This window comes from Solenopsis invicta, chromosome 11 (assembly GCF_016802725.1).
Source record: "Solenopsis invicta isolate M01_SB chromosome 11, UNIL_Sinv_3.0, whole genome shotgun sequence".
NCBI classification, from domain to species: Eukaryota; Metazoa; Arthropoda; class Insecta; order Hymenoptera; family Formicidae; genus Solenopsis; species Solenopsis invicta.
The window spans coordinates 12,910,500-12,931,383 of record NC_052674.1 but is presented as its reverse complement, the minus strand read 5'-3'; the positions used below and the strand labels follow the sequence as shown (position 1 = coordinate 12,931,383).

Sequence of the window (20,884 nt, the reverse complement as noted above, 5' to 3'; positions counted from 1 at the left end):
TATAAATGAGTGGCATTTTCAATGGTATTTGTAATGATTATCGAAATCAAAATTATAATTTTACATATAAATACACCCTGAAATATAAATATAATAATTTAATATATATTTATTAATATGTTACATATATTATTAATATATATTTATTAATATATTACATTTATGTTACATATATTGTTGTTAATATATATTTATTAATATATTACGTATCTATTACATATATTGTTGAAATATTGTTAATACATATATTATTTAACTACAGGTATAAATTAATAGCAAATATCACAGGTCTTTCGCCCTGCATTACTCATATTAATCTCTAACTATAAAAAGCTCTTATTAATTTCAAAAAATAAAAAGAAAACAACTTTTTATAATTATTATTATTATATATAATAGAAATAAAAATTATTTTTGCTAGATGCGCTATTTTAGAAATTTTGTGCAGTTCGTTGTACCATTTAATTTGCACCCAGCATTATCGATTTTGTCCCTCGGAAAATTTTCCAAACTGAGAAGTCGTTATTTTTCTATTAATAAGCTCTAGTCGTTTCATTAATTATGAACTGCAAATATGTAGAAAAATGGTGACTTTTTAGTTTGGAAAATTTTCTGAGGGACAGAATCAATGACGCTGGGATGTACACACATTTATCTGTTGATTTGAAACATTTTTCTAGTAGACACACAAGAAATGTTAATTTTGTAACAGCTAACACCTTCTGTATCAATTAAATCAACAGAGAAATGTGTACGATTTCAATGGAATATTCGAACAACAAAATTTTCACCAATAAAAGAGCTCAATCAAAATGGAAAAAGAGTATGACTGATAAGTCGAACGGTACCAATTAAAGATTGATTAAAGAATAACGAGAGACAACTGCGAGAAATATATTATACATAAAAATCGCAAAAAATTGCAAAACAATGAAGGATCCGATCTGGACGAGACAGTCGAACACAAAGGACACAACGTTGGTGCCGAAACGGCCGACGCTAATTGTAAGTACAATGAGATTCGGCGCGGCACGTCGTCGTTTCGCGTTGCCGCGACTAAGCTAAAGAGGGAAGCACCCTACGACGCTATATACGATCGTTTGCAGGTCGTTTCAAACTACGCATACTTACGTATAATATACACCTGTGAACTATTTGCAGTTACTCTAGAACGATAGAGACGATCGTTACGGGGATCCTAGACGATAGCTCAATGTGTTCTACAAATATCTATTTGGTAAACCTTAAGTATTAAAGACGGCACCTCGGAAAGACACCGCCTCGAGACTCGATCACCTTGGCATCAAGGAAATGCTGGCGACATTACTTTTGCCGACCGAATTAACCTACGTGTGCCTGCGATATTGATGTAGTAGTAAACATCAATACATCTGTACAAATTACTGCATCAATAATGCACACACATACGCGCACACAAATTTTCAGACACAATGTTTTTTGTACTACAGTTTTTAAAAACACAGTATAACAAATGTTGTCACGAGTCGATCGTAGAAGCCGATAACAAAATTATAATTTTCTAATTTTTTCATATTTTTTTAATACTAAATTTTACACACCATCCTGCGTTATCATCTATACTTTAATTTCTACAAACAAAAAAGATTTATATAATTCTGTGTAATAAAAAAAATGTACGTTTATATCTGAAAATAGTGTTTAATATTGTAGATCCAGCTAGCATTCCTTTAATCATCGATAGAGAAATTCGGCAATTAAATGGAGGTCCTTCGATAAAAACGGGGAAAAAAGACTAATAACGCCAGAGCGGTCAAGACTGATAAGTTTGCAGGTACAAATTGATAACAACGTGATGCGCGCATCAATTGACATTGCGATTAATTAATAATCCGTCTACGAACGTGTTCGTCGTAATGTGAAGAACTCTTTTTTGTTGTGTCCTGTAGTTCTTATCGAGAAATTGGATGCAATAGTAACTTAATCAGCTTCGTGGAAAAAAGAATGTAAAACTTGTGCAATCCAAAGAAGCAATAAATAAATATTATCTATTATGTTATGTTTAGTCATAGTGTTTTAAACAAGTATTATAATAATAATCAGAGGAAACGTACAACTTTATAAAGAACAGCTGCGTAACTCCATTTCCAATTCCTCAATTGACGGAAATAACAAAACTAAAAACTTGGATAATTGTCATTAAAGCAAAAAGGAAATGTATACAATTGGAAATACGCATTCCATTTGCTCAGTTTTATCACTTATATCTCAATTACCTCGTGCGCAGTCATCGTCGTTAACCTTAACGTGATATATATTAACGAAAATATATCCAAAAAAGATTGCACACTTCAATGCCGTAATCTACATGAGCTATCAATTTTTAATTTTTTTGTATCTTGTTTACGTAAAAACAAAAAATAATTGCACAAAAAACAGGAAATTAAACGTGCATGTTCATTTTGATTCATGAAATTAGAAAAACGTTAGAATCTATAAAAAAAACTATAACAACTTAGCTATATATTATGATTATACAATTTTGTATAATTATATAAAATAATTATACAATTACAAATTAATAAACAGATTTAAATGCAGAAATTTGGAAGAATTTTAATTACGGCTAAAAATTTTTGATATTTATTGAAAAATATCAAAAATTTTTAAATAAACGAAGAAATGCATAAATATTTATATTTTTTATCTTACGCTGATAATTTGGCCTCTTTTTTAAACGCTACCCCGTTAACTCTTTTACTAATATAATGGAGTTTTTGCTTTATGGCTTCCTGCACAAGTTTTACATCGTATCTTGATGGCATTTCTTTTGCTACATAGTCTAAAAAAAAAAATAAAGCTTTTTAAATATACATCTACTACATTATTTCTAAAGAAAGTAGTACTAAATAAGTAGTAAATGGGAATATAAATAGTAAATATTTACCGTGTAAAGCTTTGATTCTAATTGGATCCAACTTCTGTTTTTGAAGTACATCATCTTTATGATTTGCGTGTAGGTTTGGTGTAGTGCCAGTTAACGAAGAATTAGCCATCTCTTGTTCAGTAAAAATAAGGAGCATTACATCCTTTACAAATTTGGTTAATGATGCTTTTCGTGAACACAGAGCTAATTTTTCTTGTGGCACTTCAATACCACCAATAAGTACAATGGATTTATTTAGTTTCTGTTAAAAAATAATATATGTTTTATGTAAACAATGCAAAGGTATTAAATATTACATAAAAAATATTAATAAACAAATTCTAAATATCATACAGAATCATCCAATTGTAATAATGATGATTTTGAAACGGTTTTGTATTTTACTTGAATATTTTCGTCTATTTTAGTTTTTATTGGTGATACAGTAACATCATCTTGGACATTGATATTTGTTTCCTTTAAACTCAGCAATTGTTTAAAATCATTATTCTTCTCTTTTCTATGATTTCTTTCTTTTGGCACATCTTTGATTTCTTTCTCTTGGTCAGTAACAATTGCCATTTCCATATTGGAGTCATTTCCATTTCGATCAGATGAAACATTTATATTTGTAGGATTAAGATTTTCATCCACAGGATACTCTATGTAGTAATTATTTGTATGCGGATCAAGACTAAATGGTTTTTCATTGGAAACAGTATCAACTGATTCGATCTTATTATTTCTGTCTTTTAAAGTTTTATTTAAAATAGAAATTTCACTTGTGAGTTTTATGATAGCAATTTGTAAACTATCGATTTTCTGACCAAGTGGGTTTTCTAATTGGTTATTTGTACTTGATAACACTACAATATGAATTGGATTAATAAATAAAACTAATTACAATATATAAGTATATAATTTTATATTGAAGGTTTCTCTTCTTAATTTCAATTGTAATTTGCTCATGCTATTTTAAATATACCGAATCTATATATTTAAAATTGTAGTCACATTAACAATTATAGTGAAGTTAACAAAAAGAATGCGAGTAAGAAAATATTGTAATACGTATCGTGTTTCATATATAGCGAAATGTTTCGCCATAGCTAAATAATAATGAGAGGTAAGAACGGTGAGAAAGTTGTCAAAAGAAAAATAATCAACCCAATCGCTTATTAAATTGAAGGCAACAAACGGCAGTGAGAATAATTTTGTAGTACGAAAGTGTTCAAATTTTCAAAATGTTTATTACGCTAGAAAATCATAAAATCTCTATAAATGGTAAAATAAATTTGCATTTGCGAGGCAAAATGTAACGTTTACATTAATACATCTTATAACCAAAAATTTTTGAATGTCAGTGTCACTCTACACTCATCTAAATTAATATTCTAATAAATTGTGACATACGAAAATGGGTAAAAATCCAAAAAGTAAGTTTAAAAAGATACAAAATATACAAACAAGAATGTCTTAGGTCTTAGTGACTCATTTTTCAATGCTGCTCTCTTTTATATATAAGTAATATTATTGTTATAATTAAAATAAATTGTTACAATTATTTTGGATTGTTGGTTCTCTTTATTTTATGTTAATTATAATATTGTAATACCTCCTCAGTTTCTTTCTACAAAACTACTTCTGATTTGCAAAAATATAAAATTTCCTTCTTGACGATAATGTTGCAAACATTTGCTATATCAATATTATTGTACAAAAAAGAATTAATTCTGCACAAATTATTCAAGAATTGCAAATGTTGCAATTTTGTTCAAATGAATTTCAATGTATGTAAATAAAATATTATTGTTTTTTACCAAAAATTTATTAAAAATTTTTATTTGCCATTTTGTTAAAATTTTTATTAAATATTACATTATAATTATATTTATTGTTGTTATTGTTAAAATGTCACAGTTAATTATATGATAATTATCCAATTATCAAGAATTTTTATAAAATATTAAACAAAATTTATTTATTTATGACATTTGTAATATACATGTAGGCTATGAATAAATTTTATCCCATGTAGTAGTAAGGAAACAGTATACTAAAACAAAGCACAGTTTTCTTTTACACTACAAGAGTAGTGAATAATCTCTGGTGTTATACGAGGCATCGTGAACGATGCAATCTTTGTAAGAATCTTCTAATGGTCAACGATCTACATATTGGAATTCAACATTTAAATTCTTGATATTAATATCACTTACAGTCGAGCTTTTCTATAGAATTTGTCTGTATTGATTCATCTGAAGTGAAAGTCAAGTTTGCTATTTCCTCTTTCTTACGATTAGCGACGAGAGTCTGCTTTACAGAAGTCTGAAAATGTTTTTTAGATTTTAACTTTTTTTGTATATTTTCTTTCTGTAAAAACAAATATAAAAATATATATATTATATTCACTGAATAATGACCATACTTATAAATTTATCAATACATAGAACATTTCAAACTAGACAACATTCGCCATTGATGTTCCTGTTTTTTTTTTATATGTCAAGACTTGAAAGCTATTATAATAAAAAATAATCCAAAAATTATTTTCAGATTTTTTAAATCAAAATTTCTAAATGTGATGAATCGAATCTTTTTTCAATTTTCTCTATATATTTGTTTATTTTTCTGCATGCGAATCTTAAAGTAAAAAAACTTTTACTTTAATAAACAAGAAAATATTTTCTTCAAATTGTTTTTTTTTTAAATTGGCGAAATTTTGTTTAAGTAGTGTAATCTAAAACAAATCTTATTGATTCTTTCTTTTATTAAGAATTAGAATTCATATGCAGAAAATAAACAGATGTAGAGGAAATTGAAAAAAATTTTATTTCTTCGTCAAGTTTGGCTCCATATATTTACATATTTTTTATATTTATATTTTGGTTTATGAGTGATGGCATCCATCAATAAATAAATAAATAAATAAATATATATATATATATATATATATATATATATATGTGCAAATATAAACTAAAAAGTATATACTAGCCTTGCTATCTACAAGCTGAACTACTTCTGATGCTTCATTGTCACTTTCTTCACTACTAGTGTCGTTGGCTTTGCGTTTACTAACGTATTTACGATTTTCCTTAATCGGAGTCATCGTTTCATATTTTTCCAAATTATCGCATGCTTGACGCATTTCGTCCCATTCTTTAAAAAGTTGAAAAGCATAAAGTTAAGTTAATTATCAAAATAATTTTATGAAATATATTTGTTATATACATAAGATTTCACAGAATAAATACAAACTAGGATTTATCAGTTAACTTTTTTCAGTTTTCCAGGTTCTCGCCACATTTAAAATTACGAAAGCATATGTAGAAGCAATTCTAAATGTAGCAATAATAACCTGGAAATCTAAAATAAATAAATTATATACTTACTTCCGATTTGTAATAGTTTTGCCGGATAATAATTCGTCGCTTTGTTTTTATTCGACACTGGCTTTGACTTTGACAATTATTTTTTTTAATATTATCTCTTTAAGATAACCAATAGTATTTTCCACCTTTTGTAACTCTAACGTTTCGTTCAAAATGATCCAATTTACCTCTCCAACGCCAATACGATTTTCTTCAAAGAATTCGAAGAGACCTGCCAATTTCTTTGGCCATGCTATTGGCATTTTACCTTTAAATGTAACAAATAATATAAAAATAGTAATACAAATTTAAATAAAAATTTAAGGTTTTCCTGATTGTCTGGTATATTTTCACTGCTACTATATAAAAAGGAAATAAAATTTAAATGGTGTTCAAAATTTTATGCAATGTGAACACATATATGACAAGTATGGTCAAGTCTATATTTCTAGTTTTTTCCCGTATCTTCTTTTTGCTTAAAGAAATTATCAATTATCCTAGACAGCATGCATGCATAAAATATATTCTAAAGTTAGAGAATATCCTAAAAATCTTCAGGATATCCTTTGGATGTCTTGATATGCTGTGTACTGTCAGGATAGTATGATAGTAAAGAATATTTTCTTAATTCAGAAAATTGTTCTCGTGTGTACCTTCTATTTACCGCTTCTGGCGTACGTAGCTTCTTATTTTCTTGATTTAATTCTTTTTCACCCAACCCAACGTGGCCTACGATGGTCTCGCAGAGATGATAATGGGCGTTATGTCTTGAATGATTTTCAGGTCCGTCTTACAAATCTCCGTGCTCCGTGTGTTTTTTGTCGCACTTTTGTATCACTCGTATTACTTTATTCAAGAAATATTCCGAAGGTTGCGTTCCATTTAGACGTCCACATGCTCTAAGCTTCCTTCTATTTTTATCGCTCGTTATATTTGAAAGGAAGATAGAATGAAGCTTATAGTTCATGAGCGTCCGAATGGAATGCTGCTAAAATCTTTCGTGGTTTCCACCTTTTGGTACACTTTTTGTACGTTATAAATTTCGTTTCCGTTGCCTACCTAACCTATACTCTGTGCCGAAACCGCCAAACAAACTGTACGACCCTGGAGTGCTATTCTGCATACACTTTTTTTTCTTAACAATAATTGTCGGTGTTCAGCTCTTTACCATGTAAAATATCTGCGCAACGACACCGACAACTATCGTTAAGAATAAAGATCGTGTACCTGTACAAAATAGCACGTCTGATCTGAACTGTGTGATTACAAAAAGATCGATTCTGGAATCAATTCTGTATCGATGTCAATCCGGCCAAGAAACTCGACCGACTCGCGGCAGGTTCAACTCTGTTTATCAGATTTATTGCATTTGTTATCGATTGATCACGGAATGTAAGTTTTCATGTTAATTAATTTATATAACGTAGTTTGACTGTAAAATGAAAAATACATTAATGTAACTTGAAAATTATAATTATGTAAAAGTTTAATAATCTTTCAATTTTCAAAATTTGAAGGTTATGTAAAACAAGATAAATTAAAAATTGACATGGCTAATTACAACAAAAGGCGATACTTAGCTTACTTATGGGCAGACGGTATTCCAATGCCCAAAAGAACTCGAGATCGTCGGCGAAGAAATGATGATAATGAAACGAATGATGATATTGATAATCAACGTGCAGAAGATCAATTGTGTAATAATAATGAAATAATGAATCAAGAGCAAGCCAATAGGTATGATAATTACATTTGTGAACTACGAGCTAACTAATTCGATAACTTTAATGTTGATGATGATGGTAATAATAATCCTGACTATGACGATGACAATGATCGAGAGAATTTGGCAGATATTGATTATTATCGATTGGACAGTGATAGCGTTACAAGTGAACAAGCGGTATGTATTGTATGATTAAGATTTTCATTTATTTTGAAGGAACAATAATTGAATATATTATACAATAATATGTATCCGTCAAAATAAACAAATGAAATACTTGAGTACACAGCGATAAAGTCTGTGTCGCATATAATTTAAATCTAGCTTAATTTGGCAAAAATCACGAAAGCCTTAAGTATTTTATATATGAATTATTTGACAATTACGCAAAGTGTAAAAGTAAAGTTATACGCACACACACACACACACACGCACGCACGCACGCACGCACGCACGCACGCACACGCACGCACGCACGCACGCACGCACGCACGCACGCAGCACGCACGCACGCACGCACGCACGCACGCACGCACGCACGCACGCACGCACGCACGCACGCACGCACGCACGCACACACACACACATAAGAATATTAATTATTAAGAGCCCATGCACTGCAGTATAACATATATAAAATATTTATAAAATGCATATGTCATTTACAGAATGAAATCACGGAAAATGAAACAGCTTCTCTGTTCACAAAAAATAATTGTTTTGATGACGAGATTCAAGATGATAATGTTGATAATAACGATGAAGAGGTATAATATATTTTAAATATATATTTTATCGAGAGACATGCTATATACTATATAAATAATCTATATTATAAATAAGAACAGAAATACTTAACAATAGAATATATGATAGAATATCCGTGACTATATTTTTATATATGACTATATATTATATAATTCCATTAGATGTTATAAAATTGATATTGTAGGGACAACAAAAATTGTATTGCGGAGCACGGATTACGAAGCGTGAAAGCGAACTTCTTATTATGTCTTTTTTTTTAAGATATTCTCTTCCAGATAGAAGTTGGGAGAACTTTTTAAAATTAATTGATTACCATTTGCCAGAGTATTCAACAAAATATCGATTTTTCAAGAAATTTCCGAAAACGAAAGACTTTGATAAGCATTACTATTGTGCAATATGTGAAGACTATTTAGAGATTACAAATAATAATCAACAAGTATTATGCGCATGCGGAGTTGTAAATAATAAAAAAGAATTAGAGAAAAAAGAGAAATATTTCCTTACAGGGAAAATATCGGAAAAATTAAAAGATATTGTTACGGTCGTGCGATATTTGTAATGTGTCACCGTATAGTTTATGTAATCGATAGTAATGAGTTGACGGTCGCTCGTTGACGACGGTTGTTGTTATGTTGCTTACGTCTGGAGCCTCGTTTCGGTGACAGACGTGTTCTAAAAAACGTCTCAGTTTCTTTTAAAGAATCTGCTCAATTATTTATTGTGCGTGAGTGCGCGTGAGTGTCTTGTGCCACCGTCGAACGTAACAATTTTTTAACCGATAAAAACATCGTTAATCATCTTCGCAAAAGTGAAGCTAGTGGAATAACGTCGGGCAGAATATATAAAAAACTGCAAAGAAACGGAGTAATTGGAGAAAATGACATAACTCTGCAGTTCAATATTGATGGTGCGAATATTTTCAAGTCGTCAAGAAAATCACTCTTGCCAATACAAGTAAGGGAGGGTGGGGCACATAGTGACAGTTTTGGGAAATTCGTTATCAAAGTCCATTTTTTAAGTTGGTAGTCAAATATTTTGATTTGTACATTTTCGTTTAACCTTTATAAACACAATCTGTCTTTTATATTAATATTATGAGCCGTATTTAAGGAAAGATACGTCGTCAAAAAGATCTTTGCATTTGTCACTACGTACCCCAGGCTGGGGTACATAGTGACAATTTCGGGGGCAGATAGTGACAACTCCATTATCATTAAAATCAAAGACTGCAAGATATCACTAAACTTTTTATTAAATACCATAGGTATTATATTAACGTATGTAACATTAAAAAAATAAATTTGAAGAAAAAAACTACAAACATTTTAAAAATTATTTATTAAAATAAAGAAATATGCTTTCTATCTGAAATAAATAAATTTTAAATTAGGTTTAATATCAGTGTGAAAGAGATACACATACATAAATTTATATAATTTATTTAACATATCATTTTCAAGCAAAAGATATGGCTGCCTATTACAGTCAGATCTCAAAATTAATGAAAATATTGCTGGCAGCAAAATATATCTTTTTATAATATCTTTTTAAACTATATTTTTTAAATATATCATTATAAAACAAACTCTCTTTGGTTTTGCTTAAACATATAAAGATCACTGCAGATCACAGAAAAAAAATTATCACAAGTACTGGATAGAAATATGTAACATTAGTAGGTAATACGATCGTTATTATCTCCAGGCTTCCAAACCGATTTTTCTTTATAATATTCTCTACAAAAAACTTGCTTTCTTTAGTCTTAATGACACTAAGATAAATTCTCCTTTTTCTGAGATTTTTTCATGTTATCATTATCAAAACATATATTCTTTTTCACCTTTTTTTGTCCTTTCTGATTTTTCTTAGTTTCTACTGTTTTTTGTTCTTGTCTTTTTCTTCTTTCTTCAGCTTTGTTTTTCTTTAATTCTTTTTCGTTTTCTCGCTGAGCTATTTCATTTTTTTCAGGCGTATCAATTGCTATCATGCATCTTCCTTTTCGTTTATTCCTTCGCTTATTTTCTTGCTGTTTTGCTTTTGGTAAACCTCGAATATCTGCTGGACCACGAAAAGAAGGCTCATTTGAAGAGGAAGCAAATGGATATTCACTGACATTAACATTGATATCAAATTTATTTGTGTTGATTCCTTCTTCAGTGATATCAACAAGAATGTTAGTAGGTGTCATTATTTCAGGAGAGGAAATGGAATCTGCCTTAGAAGAATCAGGCTTTTCTGTTACACTAGCCATGATAAAATGAGATTCTTGAAATACATTCCTATTGAATGGGAAGATTCCAGTTGTTTCAAAACTCTTTATGATATTATGAGGAGTTACTGCTTTGCAGAGTGCCTCTTTGACAAAACCAGCTATGCGATATAATGTAGGAGGACTAGCAGGATTATTCATAAGATATGAATTAATAGCGTTATCATAATGAACCTTAAATGGACCAAAGATTCCCACATCTAGAGGCTGAAGTCTGTGAGTGCAGTGAGGAGGAAAAGTAAATATTACCACGCCATTTTCTTTTGCAAGATTTAAAGTCTTTGTAGAAAAATGAGTTTCCACGTTATCCAACAATAAAAGAGTAGGATTTTGCTTAGATGATTTAGTGCAATTGATGAAGTGCTCCATAACATGGAAAAATGATTCTTTTGTCATGTACCCCTTTTCATTTCCTAATCCAAGAGATCCAGGAAAAGCGTTTATCATTAAGTCTGGTATACGTTTCTTTCGAGGAAATATAAGCACAGGAGGTAAAACAACACCGAAAGCACCAATAATAACGCATGTAGTAACAGATGTCCCTCTCTCTGCGCCCTTTATTTGATGAACTTGTTTTACACCCTTTGGTGAGACGATTTTTCTCTGATTTTGGACAGTTGAAGTGCACGTTTCATCCAAATTATAAATTCGAGATCCATTCTTGAATGAATCACTCCTTAAAAGTACTTCTTCTAATTTGTTGAAGAATATTTCAACGTTAGTCTTATTGAAAGCCATTGCCCTTGCAATACTACAAGCTTCTGGCACTCTTATTGAAATAACTGGATGACGTTTTTTAAAGCCTATAATAAAAAAGATAACATGGATACATTACATTAAGAGGCTAATGTAAAATTTTTAAAGACTAATAAAAATATACCGTGAAACCAATCTATTCCGGCTTTGCATTCCTTTTTCCAATTTTCTGGTATTGGTAAGTTATTTTCTACAGCAACTTGCCAAGCTAGCTCTCTTACCATATGAACTGTAAGCCCATAACCCATTTGAGCTACCTGCATGCAGTATTGGACAATACTCTCTTCAATTTCTTTAGTGAAGATACATCTGGATTGGTAACTCAAATTAAAAGATTTAGCAGAATTAGGATTCTCTTTTAATTTTGAGTAAACTCGATACAGTGTTTGACGATTTATGCCGATATGTGAGGCAGTATCTCAATAGTCCATCCTGCTTTTAATAACTGGATGCCAGCTTCAAGTTTATCAGAGTTTGTTGTTTTCCTTTCTGTTTTTTTTTATATGTTCTTACCATGTTGATTTGGTAAAAAAAGCATTTTAAGATCCAGTGGCTATAGAATTATTCATATAAATATTAATCAACAGTTTCTTAAGCAGAAATCTCAGATTACGGATCCTGTCTCATGCTTGTATGCAGCATACGATAGAATTCGCAATCTGGGATCTCTATTTTGAAGTAATTATCAGTTTAAAGGTCTCACCTCCGATTTTGATCAATTTCCACTTAATCTGCGTTTTCGTACGAAACGAAGAATCTGGCAGAAAAAGTGTCGCTCTGTCCCTTGAAGCGATATATTAATCGTTGATGTTGACAATAGTACAGGTTAGAAAACCTGTCATATCACCGACGTGCAGCGCTATGCGAGTCCTATGGCTAGATGCGCATGTGCAGTGTCGTCACTATGTGCCCCGTCAAAAACTGTCACTATCTGCCCCGAAGGTCGATAAACATTACAAAAGCAATAGAAATTATACCAAGGCTCAAATAATTTTGCTACACATGTCAAAAGTACGAGAAATAAGTAAACATGCTACCACAAACAGCATTTAAACTAAAATTTTTCATTAATATTGAAATTCTGTCATTTAACTGTTAAAAAAAATGCAATTTATACCTGATTTTGGTGAACTCAAAACTTTAGAGCCTATAACGACGGCATATTTTCTATCATAGCGCCATTGTTTTATCGACAAATTTCTTTATACATTTAAAACTTTTTATTTTTGTATATAGATAGCAATGGGACTAAAGAAGTAGCGCTGAGCGATGTTTTGTCACTATGTGCCCCTGTCACCTAGTGCCCCACCCTCCCTTAGCGGTGAATGAGTTACCCTATCAAATCCGAAGAAGTAACATGATTTTAGCTGGGCTTTGGGTTGGCGACGGTTCACCTCGAATGGATGTATATTTGAAGCCCTTTATAAAAGAGATAACACAATTGCACGAAGACGGAATTATGTGTCCTATTCTTGAAAAGGGAGATGTCAACATCAAAGTTCATACTTTGATCGCAATTCTTGACTCCACTGCTAGACCGAAAGTTAATAATATTCAAATAATTTATCCATAATTATATAAAGGTTCATATATATGGCACATTTTATTTTATTTTTATTACATCGACAAAAATTTTTGAATATCTTGTTGAGTTTTTGCGCGATTTTTTATGTGATAGTATATATTTCATGTAATAGTGTTATATAAATCATTACTAAATTATTTTCAGATTTTTTAGTCCTTTTTTGGTTTCCAGAAAATTTAGAAAATTAAAGTAAAAACAATTGTTATTTGTTCAACTCGTAATATCTTTTAAATTATTTTATAAATTAAAAATTAAAAAACGCATAGAACCAAAATTGCTCAAAAAAGATTTTTTAAGATAATTTCATAAAAAATTATATTAATGTTTTCTTTACATTATAAATTAAAAATCATATTTAAATATAATTTTTTTATAATCTTTCCCAAAATAAAAAATGCTTACTTTTTCATTGAAAATATATGTAACCATACAAATATACAAGCAATACTGACTTTGGTTATGACTACCATTCAGTAATATATGTGAAATTATTTTTGGATGTGCTATTTCACATTATTTTATTACTAAATCTTAAAGTTTTATTTTTTGTATAATTTGGGTAAATTTTCAATAAAAAATAAGCAAATTTTATTTTCGAAAAGATCATAAAGTATAATTTTTTATTATTTTTTTATTATTTTTAAGCAAAAATCGTTAACATAAATTTTAACATAAAAGTACTACCTTAAAGATCATTTTTTTGAGTAATTTGTATCGCATGTTTTTCCTACCTTTTATATTTTAAATTAAAACTTAAGCAAAATAAATAACTTTTTAATTTCAATATATTAAAATTTAGAGTTAATAAGAACAAGAAATGGAGAAATTCAGTATTTGTATTTTATATAGTATCATTATATAAATACCTTAAAGATAGATATATCTTTATAATACATATATCTCTTCAGATACAAGAATTTAACCAATTTAATGGTGAGGGTGGATGTTCTTGTTGTCTTAATCTCGGAGAGACAATGGAAAAAGGACGTGGCTACATTCGCATTTACCGGCCATTTGTTGGGACTCTTCGAACTTCTCAGCAAGTGTTTATTGACGCAGAAAATGCTATTAATCAAAATAAACCTATCAATGGAGTAAAAGGATTTTCCCTATTATCAGTAGTGCCTATTTTTGATGTTGTTCGGTCATTTGTTCCGGACTACATGCATGCCAATCTTTTAGGAACAATACGAACCTTTTGCGAAACATGGTTTAATAGTATTTATCATAATCGACCGTGGTATATTGGTAACAAAAGAAATGAAGTAAACCAACGGCTTTTATCAATAAAACCGCCTACGGAAATACGACGCACACCTTCGAGCATAGAAAAGCGAGGTTTATGGAAAGCTACGGACTGGCGAAATTTCGGGATGTATTATTCATTAGTAGTTTTACGCGGTATATTACCAACTAAATACTATGAACATTGGTTTTTGTTAGTCTTCACTTTACGTTTACTACTAAAAGAGAACGTAACTGAAACTGACATTGACAAAGCCAAGTTAAGTATTCATAAATTTGTGAAACTAACGGAAACTTTATATGGGCCAGAATTTTTATTATTTAATTTGCACCTCCATTTACATATGCCAAGATGTGTTAGAGATTGGGGTGCACTGTGGGATAGTTCGGCATTTATGTATGAACATTGTAATGGCATTCTAGTGCAACTTTTTCATGGTACAGGATCTGTCATATCTCAAATTTTTAAGCGTTATGAACTTACAAATTTCCTTCAAAAGACAGGTCCAAATGTTTTTAGTGCGAACACATTTACTCCAGCAATTGATCTGTTTGGACAGCTCGTTGGAGAGGAATATTTTGTGCAAAATGCGATAAGAGAAGACGAAAATTTGGTTCTATTTGGTAGTAGCAATGAATATGTTCTGACCCAAGAAACTTCACTGTTAATTGGGAACTTATTGGGGCATAATTTGAATAATCAAAACGACGAAATTCAGGTTTCTAGTTTTAAAAGATTTATCTGGAAACATACAATGTTCCATTCTACATCGTACACGCGATTAACTAAAAGACTGAATTCCATTGTAAAATTATTAAATGGAAAAATACTAGAAATTGATCATTTATTGCGTGTTCGCATTAATGAAGAAAAATATTTTGTTCTAATTGGTCGACAGCTAATACCAAATACTGGCGTAATAGTGGCCAATTACTTACCGTTAAAAATATCCAGCTCCAAGTATTTAAATGTAGTAAAAAATAATGGCCGCGTTTTTTGTTGTATGGTTAATGATATATATGAAAAATGTCTTTGTATGAATGTCAATGGTATAATGTATGTAAGCACATTAATTAATATAATTGAAAGAAATTAGAATTAACCCATTTTTTAAATATTTTTATATAAATACATTAAGTAAATATATATCAAAGATATGAACAAATCAATACTCAGTTATGCACAATTTTATATATATATATATATGTATATATAAAATTGTGTTCATAACTGAGTATTGATATATATGTGTATGTATATGTGTGTGTGTGTGTGTGTGTGTGTATGTATGTATGTATGTATGTACATGTACACATATATCCAATGGCAAAATATATTGTATACTCTACTGATCGAATGATTTCTATCTTTTAATATATACTGTATATATAAAACAAATCTTATTATAATAGCAAAATGTTTTATTACACCACTGACCGAATGATGTTCCTATTGACATAAATCCAATGGCAAAATATTATACTACTGATCGAATAATACTCCTATTGATGAGTATCCAATGATAACTAATATACCATTGATCGAATGATATTCTTATTGAAGTATATCTAATGGTAAAATATTTTATCACTGAGCGAAAGATTTTCCTATTGAACACCTTAAACAGTAAAATCATTCATTAATGATAATGTTATTGAGTTTGTATGATTTTATCATTAGTTCAAATGATTTTACCATTGATCTGAATGATAATACCATTCACACTTTTCGCGACGGGATTGGTTTGCTTATTACAGATTACTAAACGTACAATTGGTTCGCAATTTTACTATATTTCTACGTTCCAAAATCCATCAAAAAGTGATGCAACATCTTGATGTTTATGTTATAAATATTTTCCCTAACTTGTATGTTTGCAAAACCTGTTGGTTTTTAGTACAGGTTTTGCAAACACGCAAGTTAGGGAAAATATTTATAACATAAACATCAAGATGTTGCATCACTTTTTCGACGGATTTTGGAACGTATAAATATAGTAAAATTGCGAACCAATTGTACGTCTAGTAATCTGTAATAAGCGAACTAATGACTTGCAGTTTCAAATATTTATGCGTTCTTATATACTAATACGTTTACACGGCCCAACTTATGCCGAAGTTACAACATCGATGTTATGATACTAGCTAATCACAGTCTTTCCATTCTTCTGAGGAATACTCGTGATTGGCCAGTTTTATAACATCGATGTTGTAACTACGGCGTAAGTCGTACCGTGTAAACGTAGTAATAGATTAATACTTAATTTCGTTATATATAATAGGCTTTCTACAATAAGCTATTAGTCGGTATCATAATTCATAAACCATAAGAATTGATCAATCACAGTCGAATATTCTCCTCACATTTGACTGTGATTGGTCAATTCTTATGTCTTATGACTTATGATACCGACTAATAGCTTATTGTAGAAAGCCCATAAAGCTTTTTTTAATGCTAGCATGTTTAGGAGAAAGTAAGAATATTCAATTCAAAGTGAAATATGCTGCATTTTTTTTTTAAATCGTGTATGTTCAGGAATCTACCGTATAAATTTTTTCCAGTTCTAGAAAATGCCAAATGTCCCGGAATCTGCCTATATAAAAATTGAAAAGTCCCAGAAACTGCCCCTGGACATACATATTATTTTTCATTCTTGTACAAACAATTTATGTTTTTTTCATGTATGGCTTATTCCAGGACATACACGATTTTTAATGTTGCAAAATTTTCATGTTAATGTTCTAAATATTTTCCCTAACTTGTGTGTTCGCAAAGCCTGTAATAAAAACTAACAGGTTTTGCGAAAATATAACCTAGCAGTTTAGAACACGTATAGATGTTGCGTTTCTCATCTATATGAGATTAATGTTGCTAGTACGAAAACATGGATATATGAAACAGTATAAAATAAGCAAGGGGAATCGCTGCTTGGCCGCGTGTAAACGTAATTGTGAATAGCGTAATTGTGAAAAAACGTGGATCGGATTGCTGATGCAATCCATAAGCAGACTTGTATTCCCCATCAAGATTTTAAATTCTCCATATAAGACTTTGCAAAACGTCTAGTGTGTATAACTATTCCTTTCATAAATTTAAAAAAAATAGTAAAAATGCCAAACAAAGGTAAGACCCTTTAACTGAGATTAATTTGTACTTTCTCATATGAATATTGTAATCTAACAATAAGTGTTACTTTTATGTAGACATTAAACGGCAATCTAAAGCTTCGAATAACCAAGAGATCAATCGTTCGATACATTTAACGGACAAAGAAATCTAGTAACCTGTAATAAAGAAAAAATACGCGGTATGTCAATAAGTTAACGGATATCACGAAGTTATAAAAAACAAGGTGCAAGTAAAGATATCAAAATAGAAAATGAACAAAATCGTTTTTATGTTGACAGAAATTCTGCAAAAGAAACGAGCATTTTTGATCAAAAAGGTGAGTGTAAAATCGTAAAATTATCATAACTGCGTGTCATACGTTCAAGATCCAGTGAAAAATGATAACATAATTTTTAATTAGCTTTTTGTTCATGTAACTTTAAACGTAACTTAATTTTATAAGGAATTTTAATTAAGTATACCCAGCCTTGGTAAATTTAAAAATATACAATACTATCACTCACGTTACTTATTACGTTGAATATATTACTACCTATTACTACAATATTCTATTTTTTAGTATCAGTGTTAAAAGTACTTTTTGCTTCATAACTGCAGCGATTCAAAGATTTTTCTTCATTCATTTCCTTTGTGTGCTATAATTAAAATTAAAATAATCCCCTGTGAAAAATAATAACGAAATCAACGTCCATTTCGTTATCATTTCTCACAAGGGATTATTTTAATTTTAATTATAATATAGCATACAAAAGAAATGAATGAAGACAATTCTTTGAATAACTGCAGTTATGAAGCAAACAATACTTCTAATACTGATACTAAAAAATAGAATATTGTAATAATAGGTATTAATGTATCTAACGTATTAAGTAACGTGAGTAATACAATTGAATATTTTTAAGTTTACCCAGGTTGGGTATACTTAATTAAAATTCCTTATAAAATTAATTAAGTTTAAAGTTACATGAACAAAAAGCTAATTAAAAATTACGTTAAGAAGAAATCAAATTAAATTAAAAGTTAATTATGAAAAGCATTATACATATTACATTAGAAATTCGTAAGTTTCAAAGTTAGATTATTCAATACATTTTACAATATGGATCATCAAACAAATATAATTGTATTTTATTAATAAATTAAGTTTACGAAATAAAAAAGAAATATTTGTGTGGGAATGCACTTTTTTATAATTTTTTCTTTTCACATAGGTAAATTTTTAATTTAAAGAAAGTTAATAAATTAAAGTGTTTAAAAAATAACGAAAGTTAATAATTAAATTATTTAAAATAAACTAGTTTGGTTAAGTTATTTTAAAAGTTATTCTGTTTTAAAACTTTTTGTTTAATTTTTTAACTAGTTACTATACAGCCTTGCTGTATATATATGATATTCTCCAATAATGAAAAGAAAAAAAGAGAAAACCATGAGTGTTTTATTATTTCAATTTAATTATATAAATCAATAAATTGTTATTATATGTTCTAGTTACATAATATAAATATGACTGCTGATAACTTCGATGCAAGTAGTACTAAAACAGAAAATGCTTTGAATACCAGTGATAGAACAGAACACAGTGACAAAGTCTAGCATGATAAGTGATGTAAGCAATATTATAAATTCAAGCAATATCATACTTAAATGAATAATCTATGTGCACCACTTTGACAAAATCTGAAATGACATTTCTTAGCATTGATCAACAAAAACATTGCAATATAAACAATGAATCAAACAATAAGAGTTTAAATGATTATTATATAGATAATAAGATTATTGAGATTGAAAATGAAATCATGACAACGTCAAATACAAACAATGCAAAGTTATTAATGGAAACATTAGATAAAAAGAATATCTAAGAAAACATGATTGGAGATACTTCTGGTATTAATGCAGCAATTGAAGGTAAATTGAGAATATTTTCTATGCTTTACAATATTGGTGTAAATATTTTAATTTCTTTTATCTTTTTGATCAAATTAAAATTATTTTAAAAAATAGAAAAATAAAAAATAATTTTATTTTAAATGAATGTCGTGTGTCCCCTGGTTTGCAATGGTAACATAAAGAATAATGGACCCCTAAGTAAAATTAATAAAAAAAGTACCTGAGCCAAATAAGGATATAGTACTAAATAAGGCCCATTTTTAAATTAATTATTTAAAAACTTACTTTATGTATGAAATATATGATTAAAAGATGTGTCATAGGAAGTAGAAAAAGAGGCTGAGAAATTAAAACCTGCATCGATAGGTTTATTTGCAAAAACTTGTGATGAAGTAGGTAAATTAGCCATTTTTACAAAAATTGCTGTAAAGTTTAATAAGTATCTATACATTGGTTTATGATTTATTATAACATATAATATTATTCAACTTTCTAATTATAGAAAAAGACATATTGATTTTTTGGAATAAATATACTTTGGAATAAATGTTCCATATAGACGAATTTTATTTTGGTGATTGATTAAAATAAACATGTTATTCCCATTTAATTTATTTCAACATCTTCATAAATAAAGTTGATAAAAAATAAAATAAGTAAATGGTCCTTATTCGGCTTAGATACCATAGATGCACAATCAAAGCTGAGATATGCAGAGATAAAACAATATTTTGCTATGTTTAAAAAGATGATATTGTTATTAATGAATCAAAAGAACAATTATGTAGTTCTCAAAAGGTATATAAAGATTATTTCCACCAGTTTATTTGTATTACAGGAGAAGAAAAAAAATTAATTGAAATGACTGAAAATGTGCAAGATGAAAATATTTTACATTCTGTTTCTAATGGCATGCATAATAAGGAAGACGCAGCACTTTTGGATTATGATTTTAATAATAATTCAAGAACAGAAGCAAAAAGAGAGAATTTCTTAACAAATTACATATAAAAAAACAAAATATATTATTTTAATAGCAGCATTTACAAAAGCTGATCAAAAAGAAGATGGACGGGAAACACATCTCTTGAAGAAATAAAATGTAGTCTACCTGATGAAGGTAATGTATCATATTCACATTTATCAGCTACAATAAGTAGTAGAAATAATAAAAGATGTCAATTGTAAATATTTTTATAATTAAAAATAATATCTATATTTAAATTTCAT

At 29.2% G+C, this 20,884-nt stretch overlaps 1 protein-coding gene and 1 long non-coding RNA gene across 2 annotated transcripts; both read right to left on the bottom strand.

Annotated features, from left to right (window-relative positions):
* Nucleotides 1-5,903: 5,903 nt before the first annotated feature.
* LOC113003654 lies at nt 5,904-7,407 on the bottom strand. The gene is made up of 3 exons (XR_005575873.1): nt 6,933-7,407; nt 6,301-6,547; nt 5,904-6,067 (listed from the first exon to the last, which is right to left on the bottom strand). It is a non-coding gene; the product is annotated as an uncharacterized LOC113003654 (long non-coding RNA).
* A 3,352-nt stretch (nt 7,408-10,759) lies between these two features.
* Nucleotides 10,760-12,064, bottom strand: LOC120359019. The gene is made up of 3 exons (XM_039455226.1): nt 11,926-12,064; nt 10,890-11,848; nt 10,760-10,834 (listed from the first exon to the last, which is right to left on the bottom strand). The coding sequence occupies exons 1-3, from the start codon at nt 12,062-12,064 to the stop codon at nt 10,760-10,762; spliced, it is 1,173 nt and encodes a 390-aa protein (XP_039311160.1).
* Between the last annotated feature and the right edge of the window lie 8,820 nt (nt 12,065-20,884).

Bases quoted from the DNA above. Each gene is read 5' to 3' on its own strand.
- LOC120359019 (XM_039455226.1), bottom strand. From the start codon at position 12,064: ATGCAGGTAGCTCAAATGGGTTATGGGCTTACAGTTCATATGGTAAGA. The intron at 11,849-11,925 runs GTATATTTTTAT...TTTTTATTATAG, and splicing joins CGGAATAGATTGGTTTCACG to GCTTTAAAAAACGTCATCCA. The intron at 10,835-10,889 runs GTCAGTGAATAT...TTCGTGGTCCAG, and splicing joins AATTTGATATCAATGTTAAT to CAGATATTCGAGGTTTACCA.